The sequence below is a fragment of the Pelodiscus sinensis genome, chromosome 26, assembly GCF_052426305.1.
Source record: "Pelodiscus sinensis isolate ZL-2025 chromosome 26, ASM5242630v1, whole genome shotgun sequence".
NCBI lineage: Eukaryota > Metazoa > Chordata > Testudines > Trionychidae > Pelodiscus > Pelodiscus sinensis.
The window spans coordinates 21,952,025-21,972,891 of NC_143077.1; the positions used below are offsets into that span (position 1 = coordinate 21,952,025).

Here is a 20,867-nt window from a genome sequence, read left to right on the forward strand (position 1 = left end):
CAGATGACACTAAACTGCTCAAGACAGTTAAGACTAAAGCAGACTGTGAAAAGCTTCAAAAAGATCTCACCAAACTAAGTGACTTGGCAACAAAATGGCAAATAATATTTAATGTTGATAAATGTAAAGTAACACATTGTAAAAAAATATAAAAAAATCACCCCAACTACTCATACAATATGATGGGGGACTATTTTAGCTACTCAAGAGAGATCTTGGTGTGTCTCTGGATAATTCTCTGAAAACACTTACACAGTGTGCAGCGGCAGTCAAAAAAGCAAACAATGTTGGGAATCATTAAAAAAGGGAAAAGAGAAGAAGACAGAATATCTTATTACCTCTATACAAAAGCATGTGTGGCAAGGTCAGTCCTCCCTCCTAGGTCCCAGACTCATGTTCTGCCCACTCTCTCACAGTTTAGGGACCATGGTACAAGTCCCACATACCTTTTATCAGCATTTGGGCTTCTGTCCCTTGGCAAAAAACAAAAAGGGTGCTGGGGCTGCTGTTTTTTCTCAGCCCTAATTGTCGAAGAGCAAACAGTCTTCCCCAACCATCAGCTAATGTTTCTGGCCACCTTGGGGGGGGGGGGGGGGGGGAAGGAGGGAACCGCCAAGGACTCTGTCAGAGCCCCTCACCTCTCACCAAAAGCCTTTGGCAGTGCTGATGTTCTGCTCAGCTCCTCTGATTCTTCTTAACTATTAATTCCTCTCCCCCTCCACTCTCTCCCACTCTCCCAGTAGGAAGATTTTTAAAGGTCCAGTGGTATCATGAAGTCAGCTCACCGGCCCTTAATTGATTTATTGCTGCCCTGCCTCAGCTGCTCCAATTAACAAAAAACAAGTTGCTGTTTTTTCCAGAGCTGCCTTTCTCTCCTTCTATTAAGCCCTTTAATCTGCCCTGTCACATATCCCCCCTCCCCTACCCAACACTATGGGGTTGCACTAGTTGGGACTACATGTAGTGTACCCTTGACAGGCCATCAGTGTTACTGTGCTTGGCTCTGGCGCTTGAAAGTGGTTACTGTGCTTGGTTGCACTTGAAAGTGGAATGGTTGTAGGGATAGGAACCACGTTACTCTCACGTGCCTGTCTTTATTCCAGCACATCCACTGTAAGGGCATGTGGTCCGTAACGAGGGTGAATTTTTGTCCAAGCAGGTAACATCACAAGCTCTCCATGACCCACTTCACCTCAAGGCACTCCTCAACAATGGCATGGTTTCTCTCTCTTGGGAGGAGCTTCTGGCTGAGGTATAGAATAGGATGTTCTTCCTCACCAACCGTTTGTGACAGTACAGCACCCAATCCAACTTCAGAGATGTCAGTCTGGACTAAGAACTCACTCTCAAAGTCAGGAGCTATGAGCACTAGGACACTACACAGGGCTGAATTAAGTTGATGAATGCCTCCTTTGCTGCAGTGGTCCATTTCACCACATCAAGGCCCCAGGCTCTCATTAAGTCGGTCAGGGGAGACACACCGGAAGCAAAGTGGGGGATAAAACTGTAATAATACTCCACTAGTCCCAAGAATGCCCGGACCTGCTTCTTTCGGACCGGCCAGGGCCAGTTCTGTATTGCTGCCACTGTATTCAGCTGGGGCCTCACTAAGCCCCTTTCCACTATATACCCCAGGTATTTGGCCTCTGCTAGCCCCATTGCATACTTTGCCAGGTTTGCTGTTAGGCTAAGTCTCCTAAAGTGTCCAATACGGCCTCCACCTTCTCCAGATGCATGTCCCAGTCTGGGCTAAGTACAATGACATCATCAAGATAAACAGCTGCATACACACAGTGTGGGCACAGCAGCTTATTCATAAGCCGTTGGAAGGTCGTGTAGCCTGATTAGGAGGACGGTGTACTGATATAGGCCTTTGGGTGAGGAAAAGGCGATCTTCTCTCTGGCTTCCCTGGCCAAGGAGATCTGCCAGTAATCCTTGGTCAAGTCAAGGGTGAACAAAAACTGAGCCTTTCCCAAGCAGATCAATCAGCTCATCTATTCAGGGCACAGAGTATGCATCAAACCTGGACACCTCATTTAACTTCCTGAAGTTACAAATCCGGAGGCTTCCATCAGGCTTAGGCACTAGGACGATGGGGCTGGACCACTGGCTGTGCGATCGTCCTCTTCAACAACTCAGTTCTGTAACCAGTCGGGACACAACCCTCCACTCTACTGGCGTCTAGCTGATTGGACATACTCCTCTGCTTTCCCCTGGATCCTACCTCTCAGTTAGAATTTATGTTAAGCTCTGCGTCATGCCTTTGGTATGTTAACCCACATAGTATTTACATTAGGTCCTTTTAGAATGTCAAGCAATCCAATTTATGGTAGGTTTCTGGTTACTTACCCAGAAACCATATGGCTTATGAATATGTACATAACCTTTGTTGGGGTGAATGAGAAATACCCAACCAAAAGGCCAGTTTAGGATCCATGACCTTTTAAGGCAGACAAAGACCCTGCAAGCAGAAAATTAACTGAGAAGAGGCCAGAAAAAAAAAAATTCTCACTCACTCACAATGTAACATTACAGCAGAAACCTGGGACCAGCTCAGAGAAAGTAAAGCCTCCTTCAAGCTGACACCTAGCCAGCACTCCAGCCACCAGCGACATCAGAAGTAATCTACACTGCACTTGCAGCCTGCCTCCAAAGTGCCAGCATGAATGCGGTGTGTACGTGTGTGTGTGTTTGTTCCCCAGCAGGTCTGAGGAAGTGCAACAAGTTACAGCATTTTTCTTACTTCTTTTCGGCCCTCCTCCCACTTTGCCCCTGGGATTCAGAAGGGCCTCACATTCACCCTTACTCCTGGGTCCATGACTATGTGGGGTTCAACCTCAGTGGTCCACCCAGGCTCAGTTGAGAACACATCCAAGTGTCACTTCAGCATCGCAAGAACCTCCGCCCGTTGGTCCGGGGTTAACTCTGGTGAGATCTGCACCTGCTCCTGTTGGCTTTCTTTTGGTATCACCACCCCAGGGTGGACAATTCCACATCCTGGTCCCACCAGGGTTTCAACAGATTAATATGATAGATTTGTTCTAGTTTCCGACAACCAGTTTGTCACACCTTATAATCTCTCCCCCCTTAGGACGTCAACCACTTCATAGGGCCCCTGCCACCTGGCAAAGAGCTTGCTCTCCGCTGTTAGAACCAGTACCATCACCCACTTGGAATTTCAGGATTGTTGCCAATGGTTATAGTAGGCTCCTGGGCCTTTTCCAGGTGCTCTCTTACGATGGGGGTAATCTGGGCAATACTCTCTTTCCTTTGGAGAACATACTCAATAATATTGCTTCTGTGATTTGACTGCTCCTCCCAGGCCTATTTGGCAAGATCTGGGATTCCCCAGGGGTTACGTCCATGTAATAATTAAAAAACAGAAAAGTCTGTGGATGCCTGAGGAACATCTAGGATGGCAAACACAAGGTATAGGAATGGGTATCCAAGTCTCATGTCCCAGCTCACCACTTTCTGGATCATATTCTTGAGGGCATGGTTGAAGCGCTCGATGAGGCTGCCCAACTGTGGGTGGTAGACTGACCTCTTCAGGATGCGTATGTGGACCAGTGCACACAGGTCTTTCATCAACTTAGAAACAAAGGGAGTACCCTAGTCTGTACCCTAGAAACAAAGGGAGTAACCTAGGATTGCCTTGGATACCTCCACCCTTGAGAAGATCTGGACTAACTCCCTTGCTATTGTCTTCGAAAGGGTATTCCATAGGGGCACCATCTCCAGGTATCAGGTGGTGTAATCCAGGACTACTAATATGCTCCGGTACCCGCAGGCTGATTTCTCCAGTGGGCCAACTAGGTCCACAGCGATGCATTCAAAGGGAACCTCAATGATAGGCAGGGGTACCAGTGGTGCTCTCAGATGCAGCCGAGGCCCATATAGCTGGCACTTGGAGCATGAGGCGCGATATCATTGGACTTCCACATACACCCCCGAGCCAATAGAACTGCCCAGGGTTTTCTCGACTCCTAGGTGGCCCCCAAGCAAATGGCTGTAAGCCAAGTCCAGCACAGCTCTCTGGTGTTTCTGGGGTACCAAAAGTTGTTCCACCACTGGTTCCTGGACTGGCACTATAGGGTACAGTACGTCCTGCTTGATTAGGTAGTATGGTTGAAGACCCTTGGTCCTTCCTTCTATGTGGGATCCCATTTTCCTCCATTACCTCTCTGCAAGTGTTTTGGTAAAGATTATTGGCCTGGTCCTGTCCAAAATTTTCCTGGAAGGACCCTGTGCGCCCAAACCCAAGGGGGCCTTCTGCCTCTTATAACCCAGGGAGTTCTGCTGAGTTAAACAAGCCTGAGGCCAGGCCTACCTCCTATGTCGCTCCCCTATAAATTGGCTCAGCTTCCCACCTGGTCAGGGCCTGCCTTAGGTTCTGGGACAGGATCTGCATGCCCAGTCTGTTGGCTGGGCTCCTCTCCCGCCTGGAATTCCAGGGTTTCCCAGGCTCCATGAACAGGTCCTGGGAAAACTCATGGAAGATCGGGAGCAGGCTCTCTACGCCCACCTCATCTGTGGGGAGTAGGTCACTAAACCCAGGGAAGTCCCTCCCGATCACAACTGGGTACAGAAGCCTTAGTACCACCCCCGCTGCCACCCAGTGACATTCCCCTGGATCTCTATCCGCATGGGGACAACTGGGTAATAATTGACATCCCCATTCACACAGGATCTCTCTGTGCACTTGGCACAGAAAAGCTGGTCCCGTCCCATCAGCTGCCCTGAGACCAACCTAATGGCACTTCTTGAGTCCACTAGCGCCAAGGTCTCTATGTGGGCCCTTTGGAACGGGCTAGCTTTTTTACCCCTCCAGACTTCCTCCCTAAGGGGTTGCAAGAGACCTTTAGCCATTAACTGTCTCTATGAAAGCTACCATGTCATCGTATGAAGAGGGGTCATTCTGGCTGACCCATATTGCAGGTCAAGTGGCAGTCCCCTCATATCAGTCCAGGACGACAATTTCCACAATCTTCTCCGGGCTGTGAGTCTCAGGCCGCATTCATTTTTGGGCAAGGTGGTTTAGGTCAAATCATAGAATACTAGGACTGGAAGGGACCTCGAGAGGTCATTGAGTCCAGTCCCCTGCCCTCACGGCAGGACCAAATACCGTCTAGACCATCCCTGACAGACACCTATCCAACCTGCTCTTAAATATCTCCAGAGATGGGGATTCCACAACCTCCCTGAGCAATTTATTCCAGTGTCTGACCACCCTGACAGTTAGGAACTTTATCCTAATGTCCAACCTAAACCTCCCCTGCTGCAGTTTAAGCCCATTGCTTCTTGTTCTATCCCCAGAGGCCAAGATGAACAAGTTTTCTCCCTCCTCATGACACCCTTTTAAATAGCTGTCACCTTGGCACTCTGCCCTCCCGGTGCCCCCTCTCATGGAACCTTTGGGCTTTGGCAGCAGTGTTCATTCCCCAAGGTGATCTTGGCCTTCAGCTGGAGGTACTCAGTGACTACCACCTCAGGCACGTTGAAATAGGCCTTCTGGGCCTCACCACACAGAAACGGAGCCAGGATGGTGGCCTATAGGGCTTGGAGCCAGCCTTTCCACAAGGCAGTCCTCTCAAAGGCCAGGAGGCATGTGTCCACATCGTCCTCCCCTGTCATTTTCTGGAGATAACTGTTGGCCCACAGGGACTGAACGCCATCTGGGCTGGTCAGAGCCTTCAGCTGCATTGCCACCTCCTGCAGGGTGGCTCGCCTCATCAGCAGCTGGCTTATTTCCTGCTGTAGCCACACTGATTCCCACTGGGAAGTCACTTGAACCCTGGTAGCTTCTTGATGCACTGTGGTGGCTTGTACTAGTGCCTTCGCTACACCCTCCATCATACTTTTCTCCCTTCTTACTGGGAGAATCCCACACCTGACAACTGTTGGTTCCTCTCCACCTCCACTCCCCAAACTCCTTCTCCTTCGCTGTCCCCCACTGGAAAGCTTTTTAAATAGGTCCAGTGGCAGCCTGAAGTCAGCTCACCCAGACCTTAATTGATTTATTGCCACCCTGTCTCGGTTGCTCCTAATTAACAAGTGCAGTTGCTGTTTTTTCCAGAGCTGCCTTCCTCCCCTTCTATTAAGCCCTGTCACGTATCTCCCTCCCCTGCTCAACACTATGGGGTTGAGCTAGTTGGGATAGCATGCAGTGGACCCTTGACAGGCCATCAGCATTACTGTGCTTGGCTCTGGACTTATGTTACACTTGAAAGTGGAATGGTTGTAGAGACAGGAACCACAGTTATTCTCATGTTCCTGTCTTTATTCCACTGCATCCACTGTAAGGGCGCGTGGTCCATAACAAAGCTGTATATACTGCAAAGCCCACAGCGTGTGTAACTACTAGGACTTTTAGCAATTACAGTTACATTTTGAAATTACTTTTTACATCCCTAATCCCAATGGCAAGGATCCTCTTGTACGAATTTCTGCGGCATAATTTTCAATATCTTTTCCCCCAAGCTGTGGATTTGGGCATGGTACATGGACATCTGGAGGGCTCGGATACCTAAAGGCAGTATGACTCCGCCACTAGGCAGATCACATTTATGCTTTGATCAGTTAGAATTTCATGGAGGATTCCAACCTGGGCAAAAACCTTCAAGAATTCTGTTGTGATCTTTGACTTGGTTGTAATAAATGTTCCCTCAAACCATATGCAGAATAAATTATATACACGTCCACCTCGAGGAGAAAACACAAATATAGATGTGACTGCTCTACTAATCAGCTGGGCAGCATTTTATTCTCTCCTGAGCAACTGCACAGCTTACAGGGAACACTGTCCCTGGATAGAGAGGTTCTTCCTCCTTTTGTTCAAGGACAAAACCATTACTGAGGTCAACCTGGAGCCCTGAACGGATTTCATCTGCACGAAGTGCAAGCTGGTCAACATTTTGGAAGAGAAAATTAGAGGACTGGAGGCCAAAGTGTTGACCCTACGTTCGATCAGAGAGGATGAAGACTTTGAAGGATTAAATGCTGCCTTCTATCGACCACGGCAGGCAGAGGAGCCAGAGAGGGCAGTACGTGACCAAGAAGAGAACTGGCAGCATGTAACTTCTAGAAGGGGAAAAAGGCCAGCATGGGAACCCCCCAATGCTATAGAGGTAACTAATAGTTTTCAGGCTCTCTCCACAGGCTCTGCAGTGCAGAAAGCTTTGGAAGGGACCTCACAAGGAAGAAACCAGAAGGGAACACCATCTACTGGAAGGCATGGGATGCGTAGTCCTAGGGATGGGGGTTCCACGGCCACCACCCCCAAAAGAAAACGACGGGTGGTGGTGGTCAGGGACTCCCTCCTAAGAGGGACTGAGCCATCCCTCTGCCATCTGGACCTGGAATCTCGAGAGGTGTGCTGCTTACCGGGAGCTCACATTCACGATGTAACTGAGAGGCTTACCAAGCTGATCAAACCTTCAGATCGCTACCCCTTCCTGCTTCTCCACGTGGGAACTAATGATACGGCCAAGAATGACCTTGAGCGGATTACTGCAGATTACGTAGCGCTGGGAAGAAAGATCCAAGAATTGGGAGCGCAAGTGGTGTTCTCGTCCATCCGCCCTGTTGAAGTGAAAGGAATGGGCAGGGAAGGTCGAATTGAGGACGTAAATATGTGGTTGCGCAGGTGGTGTCGCAGAGAGGGCTTTGGTTTCTTAGACCTCGGGACTCTGTTCTGGACACAAGGATTATTAGGAAGAGATGGGATCCACCTAACGAAGAGAGGAAGGAGCATCTTCGCAGGCAGGCTTGCAAACCTAGTGAGGAGGGCTTTAAACTAGCTTCGTTGGGGGATGGTGACCAAAACCCTGAGGGGAGTGGGAAAGTCGGATACCGAGAAGAAATGCAGAGAGAAATGAGCAAGAAAGGAGGACCCCTGTTTCAAATGGAGAAGATAGGGCGCTCAACTGGTTACCCGAGGTGTTTGTACACTAATGCGAGAAGCCTGGGCAACAAACAGGAAGAAATGGAGGCCCTGGCCCAATCCAAGAAATATGATTTAATTGGAATAACAGAGACTTGGTGGCATGACTCGCATGACTGGAGCGCTGTCATGGAAGGGTATAGACTGTTCAGGAAGAACAGGCAGGGAAGAAAAGGAGAAGGAGTTGCACTCTATGTAAGAGAGCACTACGATTGCTCTGAACTCCAGTATAAAGAGGGAGAAAAGCCTGTTGAGAGTCTATGGGTTAAGTTTAAAGGAGCAAACAACAGCAGTGATGTTGTGGTTGGTGTCTGCTACAGGCCACCAAATCAGGTGGATGAAGTAGAGGAGACTTTCTTCGGACAACTGAGCAAAGCTTCCAGATCGCAGGCCCTGGTTCTCGTGGGGGACTTCAGTCACCCTGACATCTGTTGGGACACCAATACGGCAGTACACAGGCAATCCAGGAAGTTTTTGGAGAATGTTGGGGATAACTCCTTGACAGAAGTGCTGAAGGATCCGACCAGGAACCATGCGCAGCTTGACCTGCTCACAAACAGGGAGGAACTAATAGGGGAAGTGGGTGACAACCTGGGAAGCAGTGATCATGAGATGGTAGATTTCAGGATCCTGACCAAAGGATGGAAAGAGCGTAGTAAAATACACACCTTGGACTTCAAAAAAGCAGATTTTGACTCCCTCAGAGATCTGATGGGCAGAATCCCCTGGGATGCTAACATGAAGGGGAAAGGTGTCCAGGACAGCTGGCAGTATTTTAGAGAAGCCTTATTGAAGGCACAGAAAGAAACCATCCCGACGTGTAGCAAGAGAGACAACCATGGTAGGAGACCGGATTGGCTTACACGGGAAATCCTTGGTAAAAACTTAAGCACAAAAAGGAAGCTTACAAAAAGTAGAAACTTGGACAAATGACCAGGAAGGGGTTTAAATGTATAGCTCGAGAGTGCCTGGGGGTTATCAGGAAGGCGAAAGCGCAAATGGAATTGTGACTGGCTAAGGACGTGAAGGATAACAAGAAAGGTTTCTACAGGCATGTTAACAAGAAGGTGGTGATCAGAGAGGGTGTGCGGCCCCTAATGGATGAAGGAGGTAACCTAGTGACAGATGATGTGGGGAAAGCTGAAGTACTCAGTGCTTTCTTTGCCTCTGTATTCACGGACAAGGTTGGCTCCTGGACTTGTTCGCTAAGTGACGCAAGATGGGATGAAGATGGACAACCCGTGGTGGGTAAAGAACAGGTTAGGAACTATTTAGAAAAGCTAAACGTACACAAATTCATGGGTCCAGACTTAATGCATCCCAGGGTACTGAGGGAGTTGGCAAATGTCATTGAGGAACCTTTGGCTATTATCTTTGAAAAGTCATGGAGATCGGGAGAAATCCCGGATGATTGGAAAAAGGCAAATGTAGCGCCCATCTTCAAAAAAGGGAAAAAGGACGATCAAGGGAACTATACGCCAGTCAGTCTTACCTCGTTTCCTGGAAAAAATCATGGAAGGGATCCTTAAGGAATCCATTTTGAGGCACCTGGATGAGAGGAAAGTGATTAGGAATTGTCAGCATGGATTCGCAAAGGGCGAGTCGTGCCTGACCAATCTGATTAGCTTCCATGATGAGGTAACTGGCTCTGCGGACGTGGGAAAGTCAGTCGATGTGATATACCTTGACTTTAGCAAGGCTTGAGATACGGTCTCCCACAATATTCTTGCCAGCAAGTTAAGGGAATGTGGATTGGATAAATGGACGGTAAGATGGATAGAAAGATGGCTAGAAGGCCAGGCCCAGCGAGTAGTGATTAACGGCTCCATGTCAGGATGGCAGTCAGTTCCAAGCGGAGTGCCCCAAGGTTCGGTTCGAGGACCGGTTTTGTTCAATATCTTAATTAATGACCTGGATGAGGGGATGGATTGCACCCTCAGCAAGTTTGCAGATGACACTAAGCCAGGGGGAAAGGTAGATACGCTTGAGGGCAGAGATAGGGTCCAGAGTGACTTAAACAAATTGGAAGATTGGGCCACAAGAAATCTGATGAGGTTCAACAAGGACAAGTGCAGAGTCCTGCACTTGGGACGGAAGAATCCCAAGCATAGTTACAAGCTGGGGACCAACCAGTTAATTAGTAGTTCTCCAGAAAAGGACCTGGGGGTTACAGTGGATGAGAAGCGGGATATGAGTCAACAGTGTGTCCTTGTAGCCAAGAAGGCTAATGGCATATTAGATTGCATTAAGAGGAGCATTGCCAGCAGATCCAGAGATGTCATTATTCCCCTTTATTCGGCTTTGGTGAGGCCACAATTGGAGTATTGTGTCCCGTTCTGGGCCCCCCACTACAAAAAGGATGTGGACGCATTGGAGAGGGTCCAGTGGAGGGCAACCAAAATAATTAGGGGGCTGGAGCATATGACCTACGAGGAGAGGCTGAGGGAGTTGGTCTGTTTAGTCTACAGAAGCGAAGAGTGAGGGGGGATTTGATAGCAGCCTTCAACTTCCTGAAGGGAGGTTCCAAAGAGGATGGAGAGAGGCTGTTCTTAGTTGTGACAGATGGCAGAACAAGGAGCAATGGTCTGAAGTTGTGGTGGGAGAGGTCCAGGTTGGATATTAGGAAAAACTATTTCACTAGGATGGTAGTGAAGTACTGGAATGGGTTACCTAGGGAAGTAGTGGAGTCTCCATCCCTAGAGGTGTTTAAGTCTTGGCTTGACAAAGCCCTGGCCGGGTTGATTTAGTTGGGATTGGTCCTGCCTAGAGCAGGGGGCTGGACTTGATGACCTTCTGAGGTCTCTTCCAGCTCTATGGTTCTTGATTCTAACTCACAAGACAATATTACAAATAAGCAGCATGGACTTATGAAGAACAAATCTACACTAGCTAATTTGATTTCCGTTTTGTAGAATTAGAAAGTTATTGAATTAAAGTACTACTGTCAAAGTATGTGAGCTACTTGTATGAACAGATGTTCACCAACAAGATGAAGGACAGGAAAATGAGACCCTTGGATTTCAGTAAAACTTTTACTGCTGCCTCTCTTAAAATTAATTCAGATTGACTTGGTTATAACAATGGGGTGGGAAATTAATGTGAACAGTCAGAAGCAATCAATGACACTCAACTGAATTGACAGATATGTTCAGTGGAGTATTAAAGGATTGGTGTCATGATTTAGACCCAGCCTTGCGATTTCCAATATGCAGATGAACCCCTGTCCCTACAAAGAGCAACACTAACTGCAGTGGGGCTCTGTAAAACACAGGGTACTTCCTTCATGTGGCCTTTGGCCACAATTCAGGGCAGCACTTGGACACATGCTTTATTTCAGCCATCTTTATTCAGCAAATCACTTCAGGCTTATGCTCAAGCACACTGCTGAATGTGGACCTTATTTGCCATCTGTATTATGATATAAAAAAGTAAATACCATGTTGATGAAATATGCAAATAAAACTAAATTAAGAAGACTTGTGGAACTACTGAGGGCAGAGAAAGAATGCAAAGAGATGCCAAGAGGCTGGAAATATGAATAGAAAAATAAAATAAAATTCTCCTTGGATGACAGAAGCAACTGTATTTGTGGAATAACAATCTAAAAGCCAGGGATAAAAACCCCAAGAGCAGTAATGCTGCATGAAATTTAGGGAAGGTAGTGGAGAGTAAATTAGATAGGAGTTTGCCTTGAGAAAAAAAGGCACTTTGATCTTTGTCTGAAGAGAGCACATCACAGAGCATGGAAGTAACAGTCATTCAGTAAATGGCTCTGGTACAATAGCAACTTTGGCATTTAATTTGGTACCACATTACCTAAGTTTGAAAGTATTTTAGAGAAGAGCAGTAAAAATAACTCAGTCTGGCAGGACCAATTAGTGAACATAGGTACTTAAGAATGGCCATAATGGGTCAGACCAAGGGTCCACCTAGACCAGGGTTTCCAAACCTATGGGTCAGAACCCAAATACGAGTCGCCATTATATTTCAAAAGGGTGGCCAAGTGTCTTCCCCAGGTGGCTCTGTCCCCTCTCCTCCCCACCCTTTTTGAATTGCCTTGGGTCACCAAGTCTTCCTGAATTGTCAAAATGGGTCCCCATCTGGAACAGGTTGGGAATTGCTGACCTAGACCAATATCCTGTTTTCCGAAAATTATCAATGCCAGGTGCCCTCAAGGGAATAAATAGAACAGATGTGGGCTTGACTAGGTGCTCCAATGGCCCATGTTAATTCTTCAGTGAACACACATCTCAAGTCTGCTCCCCTTCAAAATCCAAACCAAGCACACACTTCACAAACCATCCCAACCCTACAAATACCACAGGATGCCTCAGACTTCCCCCCTGCTTCACTTCCCACTCAGTTGTCTTGTGTCTTTTCTGGTCAGAATATTAGTGCTAACTGCACGTAATTCTGTCTGATTCTACTGCTTTAGTGCTAGAGTTGTTGCATATACATCCTGCCTATTCTTTCCTGTTCTTATAATGTGCTCTGTAAAAATAAGAGAACAAGGGACAGACAGGTCCAGGAATCCAGTATGCTGCTGGCCTGTCCCTTCCAAGTCACTTTCCTGCACTCCCATTTTTCTATTTGATGGGGGCCCTCTATGCAGACCATAGATTCAGGCTTTATAGGTCCATGGGCACCTTCCTGACTAGGGGTCTTGATGCATCTCAATCAACTGTGTTGTTAGAGGAGGTTTTAGAACAAACTGATAAACTAAACAGTAACAAGTCACTAAGACCAGATGGCATTCACCCAAGAGGTTTTTTTGGGGGGGGGGGGGGGGGGGGGAAGAAAACACACTTCAGTGTGAAATTGCAGAACTACTAACTGAGGCAGTGGGTCTGGCCCAAGAAAGCTCATCACCTATTAAACCATCTTGTTAGTCTTTAAAGTGCTACATAATTTTTCCTTTTGTTTTAGTAAGATCAGACCAATACGGCTACCTCTCTATTACTAACTGTGGTTTGCAACCTATCCCTTAAATCATCTTTTGAACTTAATGACTGGAATAGAAGAATCCTAGAACTGGAAGGGACCCTGAGCGGTAATCAAGTCAAGTCTTCTGCCATCACAGCAGGACCAAGCACTGTCTAGATCATCCCTGATAGATGTCTATGCAACCTGCTCCTAAATATCTCCAGTGATGGAGATTCCACAGCCCCCCTAGGCAATTTATTTCAGTGTTTAACAACCTTGACAGGCAGAAATTTTTTCCTGATGTCCAACCTAAGCTTCCTGTGTTGCAATTTAAGCCCATTGCTTCTTGACCTATCTTCAGAGGTCAAGGAGAACCATTTTCCCCCCTCCTCCTTATAACACCCTTTTAGATAGAAGTTTTCAAGTATCACGTCCCCTCTCTGGGTCTTCTTTTCTAAACCAAACAAGCCCAATTCTTTCAGTCTTCCCACATCGCTCATGTTTTCTGGACCTTTAATCATTTTTGTTGCTCCTCTCTGGATCTCTGCCAATTTCTCCACATCTTTCTTGAAATGGAGTATTGTATCCAGTTCTGGGCACCACACTCCAATTGAGGCCTAATCAGCACAGAGCGCGGAAGAATGAGTTCTTGCGTCTTACTCACAACACTCCTATTAATGCATCCCAGAATAATTTTTGCTTTTTTTGCAACAGTGTCACACTGTTGACACTGTCTTAAGATAGAGGCTCCAGTTGAGAGTGATTTCATAAGTCAGGCTGAAAGCAACTTCTCGTTATGCATATAAAAAAAAAAAAAAAAAACATATCCTCCCCAAACTCACTACACTTAACAGCTGAGTTTTTAATGCATAGTCAAAGAATGTGCAATTACGTTTTCTAATTAATTTATAAGTCAAACCTTTAAAATATTTCACATTTTGCCAGTCACATTTAAAGCTTTGACAAATTATGTTAATAATGGAACATAATGTAGACTCTTCAAATTTACCATTTAGGGACATGAACTTTTGAATGAACTATCTATTGTTATTAGTGGCCAGATTCACCAATACAGCTCAGCTGCTTCTGGATGCTCCGCTGAATGGATTAATTTTTTCTTAAAAATAAATAAATAAATATCTATATAGATATTGATTGAACCTCTCTAGTCTGGCACCATCTATGGTCCAGCATGATGTTCAAGTTTCCCACGGTCACATAAAGTTTGTTTGCAGCCACCAGTACTGGCTGTCAGTGTTCTGTGCTGTTATTTTGCTCTAGGGAGTTTGGAAGATGAGTGGGAAGAGGTGCGACACTTGCCATTCTTTAAAATCTTTTCACTAAACTATCATCAAAACTTCCTGAGCTCTAGTGGGTATTCAGGGGTCGATTATATCAGAGGCAAGGCTTTGAGCCGGACCTAGCCTCAGCTTTCTAAAAGAGGCAGCCAGAGCAAATGCAGAGAGCAGTGAAAAGGGGAGCAGCCAACATGGGAGTTTGCCTGGGAATTCACCCTGGAACACCCCCGTAGTATTTGGTGCTCTTTTCCCTGAAGACATTTTTTTTTCTTTTCTCTCTCTCCTGCCATTCAAGGAGGCATTTAATAACATTTGAGCAATCTCTCAGAAGGCAGGCAGGTATGGATGGTGATAGGTCTGCTGTTGCACAGCATGTGCCGTGTTTGTCTTCCTCCCAGAAGAAAGAAGGAATTTCATCCGCACTAAGTGCAAGCTGGTCACCATTTTGGAAGAAAAAATTAGAAGACTTGAGACCCAAGTATCGACCCTCGAAGACTTCCTCAATAGAAGGCAGCATTTAACCCTGCAGGCACAGCAGGTTGAAGAGCCAGTCAGGGCAGACCAGGACAAAGAAGACAACTGGCAGCATGTAACCTCTAGAAGAAGCTGACCAATTCAGATATCCCTCATTCCTGTAGAGGTAAGTAACCTCTTTCAGGCTCTCTCCACAGGCAGTAGAGTGGAGAACGCTTTGGCAGGGACCTCTCAGGGAAGAAATCAGAAGGGAACACCATCTATGGGAAAACATGGGATGCGTAGTCCTAGCGATAGGGGTTCCACAACCACCACCCCCAAAAGAAGATGACAGGTGGCGGTGGTCGGGGACTTGCTCCTAAGAGGGACTGAATCATCCATCTGCTGTCCAGACATGTCCTGTTTACCGGGAGCTTGCATTCAGGATGTGACCAAGAGTCTTCCAAATCTGATCAAACCTTCGGAACGCTACCCCTTCCTGCTTGAAAAGAAGGATCAAGGAATTTGAAGCACAAGTGATGTTCTTGTCCATCCATCCAGTTGAAGGAAAAGGTCCGGGTCAGGATCGTCAAATTGAGGAAGTAAATGCGTGGCTACGCAGGTGGTGTCGAAGATAGGGCTTTGGTTTCTTCGACCGTGGGACTCTGTTCTGGGCACAAGGATTGTTAGGAAGAGATGGGATCCATCTAACGAAGAGAGGAACGAGCATCTTCGTGGGCAGGCTTGCAAACCTAGTGAGGAGGGCTTTAAACTAGCTTCCTTGGGGGACGGTGACCAAAGCCCTGAGGTAAGTGAGGAAGTCGGATACCAGGAACAAACACAAGGAGGAACGAGCAACAAGGGAGGACCCCGGACTCGAATGGAGAAGGTAGGGCAATTAACTGGTTATCTAAGGTATTTGTACACAAATGCAAGAAGCCTGTGAAACAAACAGGAAGAATTAGAAGCTCTGGCCCCGTCAAAGAACTAGTATTTGATTGGAATAACGGATACTGGGGCTGTGTCTACATTGGCAAGATTTTGTGCAATGCGCAAAATCTTGCCACCTGTCTACACTGGCTGCGAGTACTTGCACAAGAACACTGATGTTCTAATGTATAAAATTAGTACTTTTTGCACAAATACTCTGACGCTCCCGCTCAGGGATAAGCCCTCTTGCGCAACAGTTCTTGTGCAAGAGGCCAGTGTAGACAGGAAACGTTAATTACTTGCGCAAGAAAGCACGATGGCTAAAATGGCTATTGGAGCTTTCTAGTGCAAGAGAGCGTCTACACTGGCACAGATGCTTTTGCGCAAAAGCACATCTCTTGCGGAAAGCCACATGCCAGTGTAGACGCTCTCTTGCGCAAATACTTCAATGCAAAAACTCGTGTTAAAAGTATTTGTGCAAAATCTTGCCAATGTAGACGTAGCCTTGGTGGGATGACTCGCATGACTGGAACACTATCATGGAAGGGTATAAACTGTTCAGGAAGAACAGGGGGAGGGAGGGGAGTAAAGGAGGAGGAGTTGCATTGTTCGCAAGAGAGCAGTATGCTTGGTCAGAGCTCCAGTAAATAGAGGAAGAAAAGCCTGATAAGAGTCTATGGGTTAAGGTTAGAGGTGGAAGTAACAGGGATGATGTTGTGGTTGGTGTTTGCTATAGACAACAGGATCAGGTGGATGAGGTAAACGAGGCTTTCTTCAGACAACTGAGAGAAGTTTCTAGATCGCAGGCCCTGGTTCTCATGGCGGACTTGAATCATCCTGACATCTGTTGGGACACCAATACAGCAGTACACAGACAATCCAGGAAATTTCTGGAGAATGTTCAGGATAACTTCTTGGTACAAGTGGTGAAGGAACCGACCAGGGGCTATGAGCAGCTTGACCTGCTGCTCACAAACAGGGAGGAACTACTAGGGGAAGTAGAAGTGGTGACAACCTGGGAAGCAGTGATCATGAGATGGTAGATTTCAGGATCCTGACCAAAGGAAGAAAGGAGACTAGCAAAACACAAACCCTGGACTTCAGAAGAGCAGAGTTTGACTCCCTCAGAAAACTGATTGGCAGGATTCCCTGGGATGCTTACACGAAGGGGAAAGGAGTCCAGGAGAGCTGGCAGTATTTTAAAGAAGCCTTATTGAAGGCACAGAGAGAAACCATCCCGACGTGTAGCAAGAGAGGCAAACATGGCAGGAGACCGGATTGGCTTACAGGGGAAATCCTTGGTGAACTTAAGCACAAAAAGGAAGCTTACAAGAAATGGAAACTTGAACAGAGTGCTAGGAAGGAGAAAGCGTAATTGGAATTGCAGCTAGCAAGGGATGTGAAGGATAACAAGAAAAATTTCTACAGGCATGTTAGCAATAAGAGGGTGATCAGAGAGGATGTGGGGCCCTTACTCGATGGAGGAGGTAACCTAGTGATAGATGATGAGGGAAAAGCTGAAGTACTCAATGCTTTCTTTGCCTCTGTCTTCACAGACAAGGTCAACTCCCAGACAAATGCACTAGAGAATGCAGTAGGGGAAGGAGGTGGACAGCCGTTGGTGGGGAAAGAACAAGTTAGGTACTATTTAGAAAAGCTAGACACTCACAAATCAATGGGTCCAGATTTAATGCATCCGAGGGTACTGAGGGAGTTAGCAAATGTCATTGCGGAGCCTTTGGCCATTATCTTTGAAAACCCGTGGAGATCAGGAGAGATCCTAGATGATTGAAAAAAGGCAAATGTAGTGCCTATATTTAACAAGGGGAAGGACAATCCAGGGAACCACAGACCAGTCAGCCTTACCTCAGTCCCCAGAAAAATCATGGAGGGGATCCTCAAGTAATCCATTTTGAGGTACTTGAAAGAGAGGAAAGTGATCAGGAATAGTTAACATGGATTCACATGCCTCACCAATATCATGAGCTTCTATGATGAGGTAACTGGCTCTGTGGATATGGGAATGTCAGTGGATGTGATATACCTTGACTTTAGCAAAGCTTTTGATACCATCCCCCACAGTATTCGTGCCAGCAAGTTAAGGGAGTATGGTTTGGATAAATGGACTGTAAGATGGATAGAAAGCTTGCTAGACTGTCTGGCCCAACTGATAGTGATCAACGGCTTGATGTCAGGTTGGTGGGCGGTTTCTTGTGGAGTGCCCCAAAGATCTGTTCTAGCACCGGTTTTGTTCAACATCTTTATTAATGATCTGTACGAGTGGATGAACTGCACCCTCAGCAAGTCTACAGATGACACTAAGCTAGGGGGAGGAGTAGATACGCCGGAGGGCAGGGATAAGGTCCAGAGTGACCTAGACAGATTAGAGGATTGGGCCAAAAGAAATCTAATGAGGTTCAACAAGGACAAGTGTAGAGTCCGACACTTGGGACAGAAGAATCCCAAGCATTGTTACAGGCTGGGGATCGACTGGCTAAGAAGCAGTTCTTCAGAAAAGGATCTGGGGATTACAGTAGATGAGACGCTGGAGATGAATCAACAGTGTGCCCTTGTAGCCAAGAATGCTAATAGCATATTAGGTTGCATTAGGAGGAGCATTGCCAGCAGATCCCCTTTATCCAGCTCTGGTGAGGTCACATCTAGGCTATGTCTAGACTGGCATGATTTTCCGCAAATGCTTCTAACGGAAAAGTTTTCCATTAAAAGCATTTTCAGAAAAGCGTGTCTAGATCGGCAGGATGCTTTTCCACAAAAGCACTTTTTGCGGAAAAGCATCCGTGGCCAATCTAGACGCGCTTTTCCACAAGAAAGCCCTGATCGCCGTTTTCGCTATCGGGGCTTTTTTTGTGCAAAACAGTTTTTAGCTGTCTACACTGGCCCTCTTGCGCAAAAACATTTCTGGAAAAGGGCTTTCCTCTCCCCCTCCCCCCCCGAATGGGAACATCGAAACATTTGCGCAAGCAGCACTGATTTCGGACAGTAGAACGTCAGTGCTTTTGCGCAAAAACAAGCGGCCAGTGTAGACAGCTGGCAAGTTTTTGCGCAAAAGCAGCCGCTTGCATAAAAACTTGCCAGTCTAGACGCAGCTCTGAAGTATTTTGTTCAGTTCTGGGTCCCCCACTATAGAAAGGATGTGGACGCATTGGAGAGGATCCAGCAGAGGGTGACCAAAATGATTAGGGGGCGGGAGCACATGATCTATGTGGAGACACTGAGGGTTTTGGATTTCTTTAGTCTGCAGAATAGAAGAGTAAGGGTAAGAGTAAGAAGCAGCCTTCAATTTCCTAATGAGAGGCTCCAAAGAGGATGAAGATAGGTTGTTCACAGTAGTGACGGATGGCAGAACAAGGAACAATGGTCTCAAGTTACAGTGGGAGTGGTCTAGATTGGATATTAGGAAAAACTAATTCACTAGGAGGGTAGTGAAGTACTGGAATGGGTTACCTAGGGAGGTGGTGGAATCTCCATCCCTAGAGTTTTTTAAGTCTCAGCTTGACAAAGCCCTGGCTGGTTGATTTAGTCGGGATTGGTCCTGCCTAGAGCAGGGGTCTGGTCTTGATGACCTCCTGAGGTCTCTTCCAGCTGTGTGATTCTAAATGTCTTCTTAGACCCCAATAAGTAGTGGAAGTGTTGGTAAGGCTGGTAGGTCCCAACGGTGCCAGACTAGAGAGGTTCAACCTGTATTAAGAGTACAAACCATTGGAAACACCGTGGCTACGTCTACACTGGCATGATTTTCCGGAAATGCTTTTAACGGAAAAGTTTTCCATTAAAAGCATTTTCAGAAAAGCGTGTCTAGATCGGCAGGATGCTTTTCCACAAAAGCACTTTTTGCGGAAAAGCATCCGTGGCCAATCTAGACGCGCTTTTCCGCAAAAAAGCCCCGATCGCCATTTTTGCGATCAGGGCTTTTTTGCAGAAAACAAATCTCTGCTGTGTACACTGGCCCTTTTGCGCAAAAGCTTTTTGGAAAAAGACTTTTGCCTGAATGGGAGCAGCATAGTATTTCCGCAAAAGCACTGACAATCTTACATAAGATCGTCAGTGCTTTTGCAGAAATTCAAGCGGCTAGTGTAGACAGCTGCCAAGTTTTTCCAGAAAAGCGGCTGCTTTTCCAGAAAAAAGTAGCCAGTCTAGACACAGCCCGTGATAGTGCTTTCAAAGGGTTGCTTGTTTAGTAGTCATATAGAAAATTTTAAAACAAGTGCACACAAAAAAATCTAGACCATAACTTCATCCAGACCAAGTGAATTTTTTTATTCTAGGGATTTAAATAAAAGCCCACATTTTTGGCTGAAGCATTAGTAAAGTAGCAAAACTACTGTTAAAATGGATTATAAAGATAGAAGTGCAATTTAGGGAATCACAGCAAGAGTTAAGGCAAATTTGTGAACTGTTATGAGACATCACACAAACTGATGAAAGACTTTTAAATCTTCAAAATATGTTACACTCCCCCTCATGTGCTTATAGAATTCTGACTCCTGTGCTGTAGCAGTGCAGAGAGGGAGGCGCTGCTGGGGCTAAGCTACCAGGTAGACACAATGCATTAGGGAATCTGTCCTGTGCTCCAGTGCTAGTCTGTCACTCAGTCTCTGTCCCCTTGTGCCCCCCCCTCTCACCTCCAGCTTTGTGCATTCTGCAGGGGGCTCACCCCTTGGGGTAACCGCTACCCCCCTAACCCCTCCCTGAATGGAGGCAGAACACCTGACACGGACAGGCAGCACCCCCCGCCCCCGCGTCTCCCCTTTCCAGCCCGTTCTGCCACGGTTAACGGACCGCTCCGGCCGGTTAATTCCTGCCCGCTGCTCCTTTGAATGACTGCAGAGAGCCGGGAGCAGCGGCTGAAGCTACGTAACGGCAGAGCGAGGGCGGCGGCAGCGCCTGAGCACGCTCAGCCCCCGGGCACGGCTCCTGGCGCTTCACCGGCACCTACTTTGGCCCGCTTGCGGCGGCTGGTCCTGCGGCCCTCGGGTGTCTCTGCGATGCCGGTAGTCTCGGGGCCGGGGGCGATGGCGGCCGGCGGCTCGGACAGGCCCCCCGGGGGCGAGGCCCGGGACGGTTCCTTTTTGCGCGGAGTCCGCTCCGGGCCCCCGGAGGCCTCCGAACCGGAGAGCCCGGGCGGCGGCGGCACCGGCCCCTCGGGCCCGCTCTCCCCGCCGCCCTCGGCCGCCTTCTTGCCCCCCGACAGCATCGTCGCTAGCCCGCCCGCTCCGCACCGGACAAAGGGCCACGACGCGCCCCAGCCCCGCCCCGCGTCCTGACGTATCCTCGTTACGTGGTGCGCAATAGGCCCGCC

General features: G+C 47.4%; 1 protein-coding gene across 2 annotated transcripts in view; it reads right to left on the minus strand.

Moving 5' to 3' along the window:
- The window catches only part of KDM1A (lysine demethylase 1A), a 143,575-nt gene extending 122,740 nt beyond the window's left edge, over window positions 1-20,835 (minus strand). For both annotated transcript variants that reach the window (XM_075908909.2, XM_075908908.2), the window contains exon 1: window positions 20,505-20,835. In XM_075908909.2, coding sequence (XP_075765024.1) covers window positions 20,505-20,762 — 258 coding nt within the window. In that variant the 5' untranslated portion in view covers window positions 20,763-20,835. The remainder of the gene's footprint in view (window positions 1-20,504) is intronic.
- Between the last annotated feature and the right edge of the window lie 32 nt (window positions 20,836-20,867).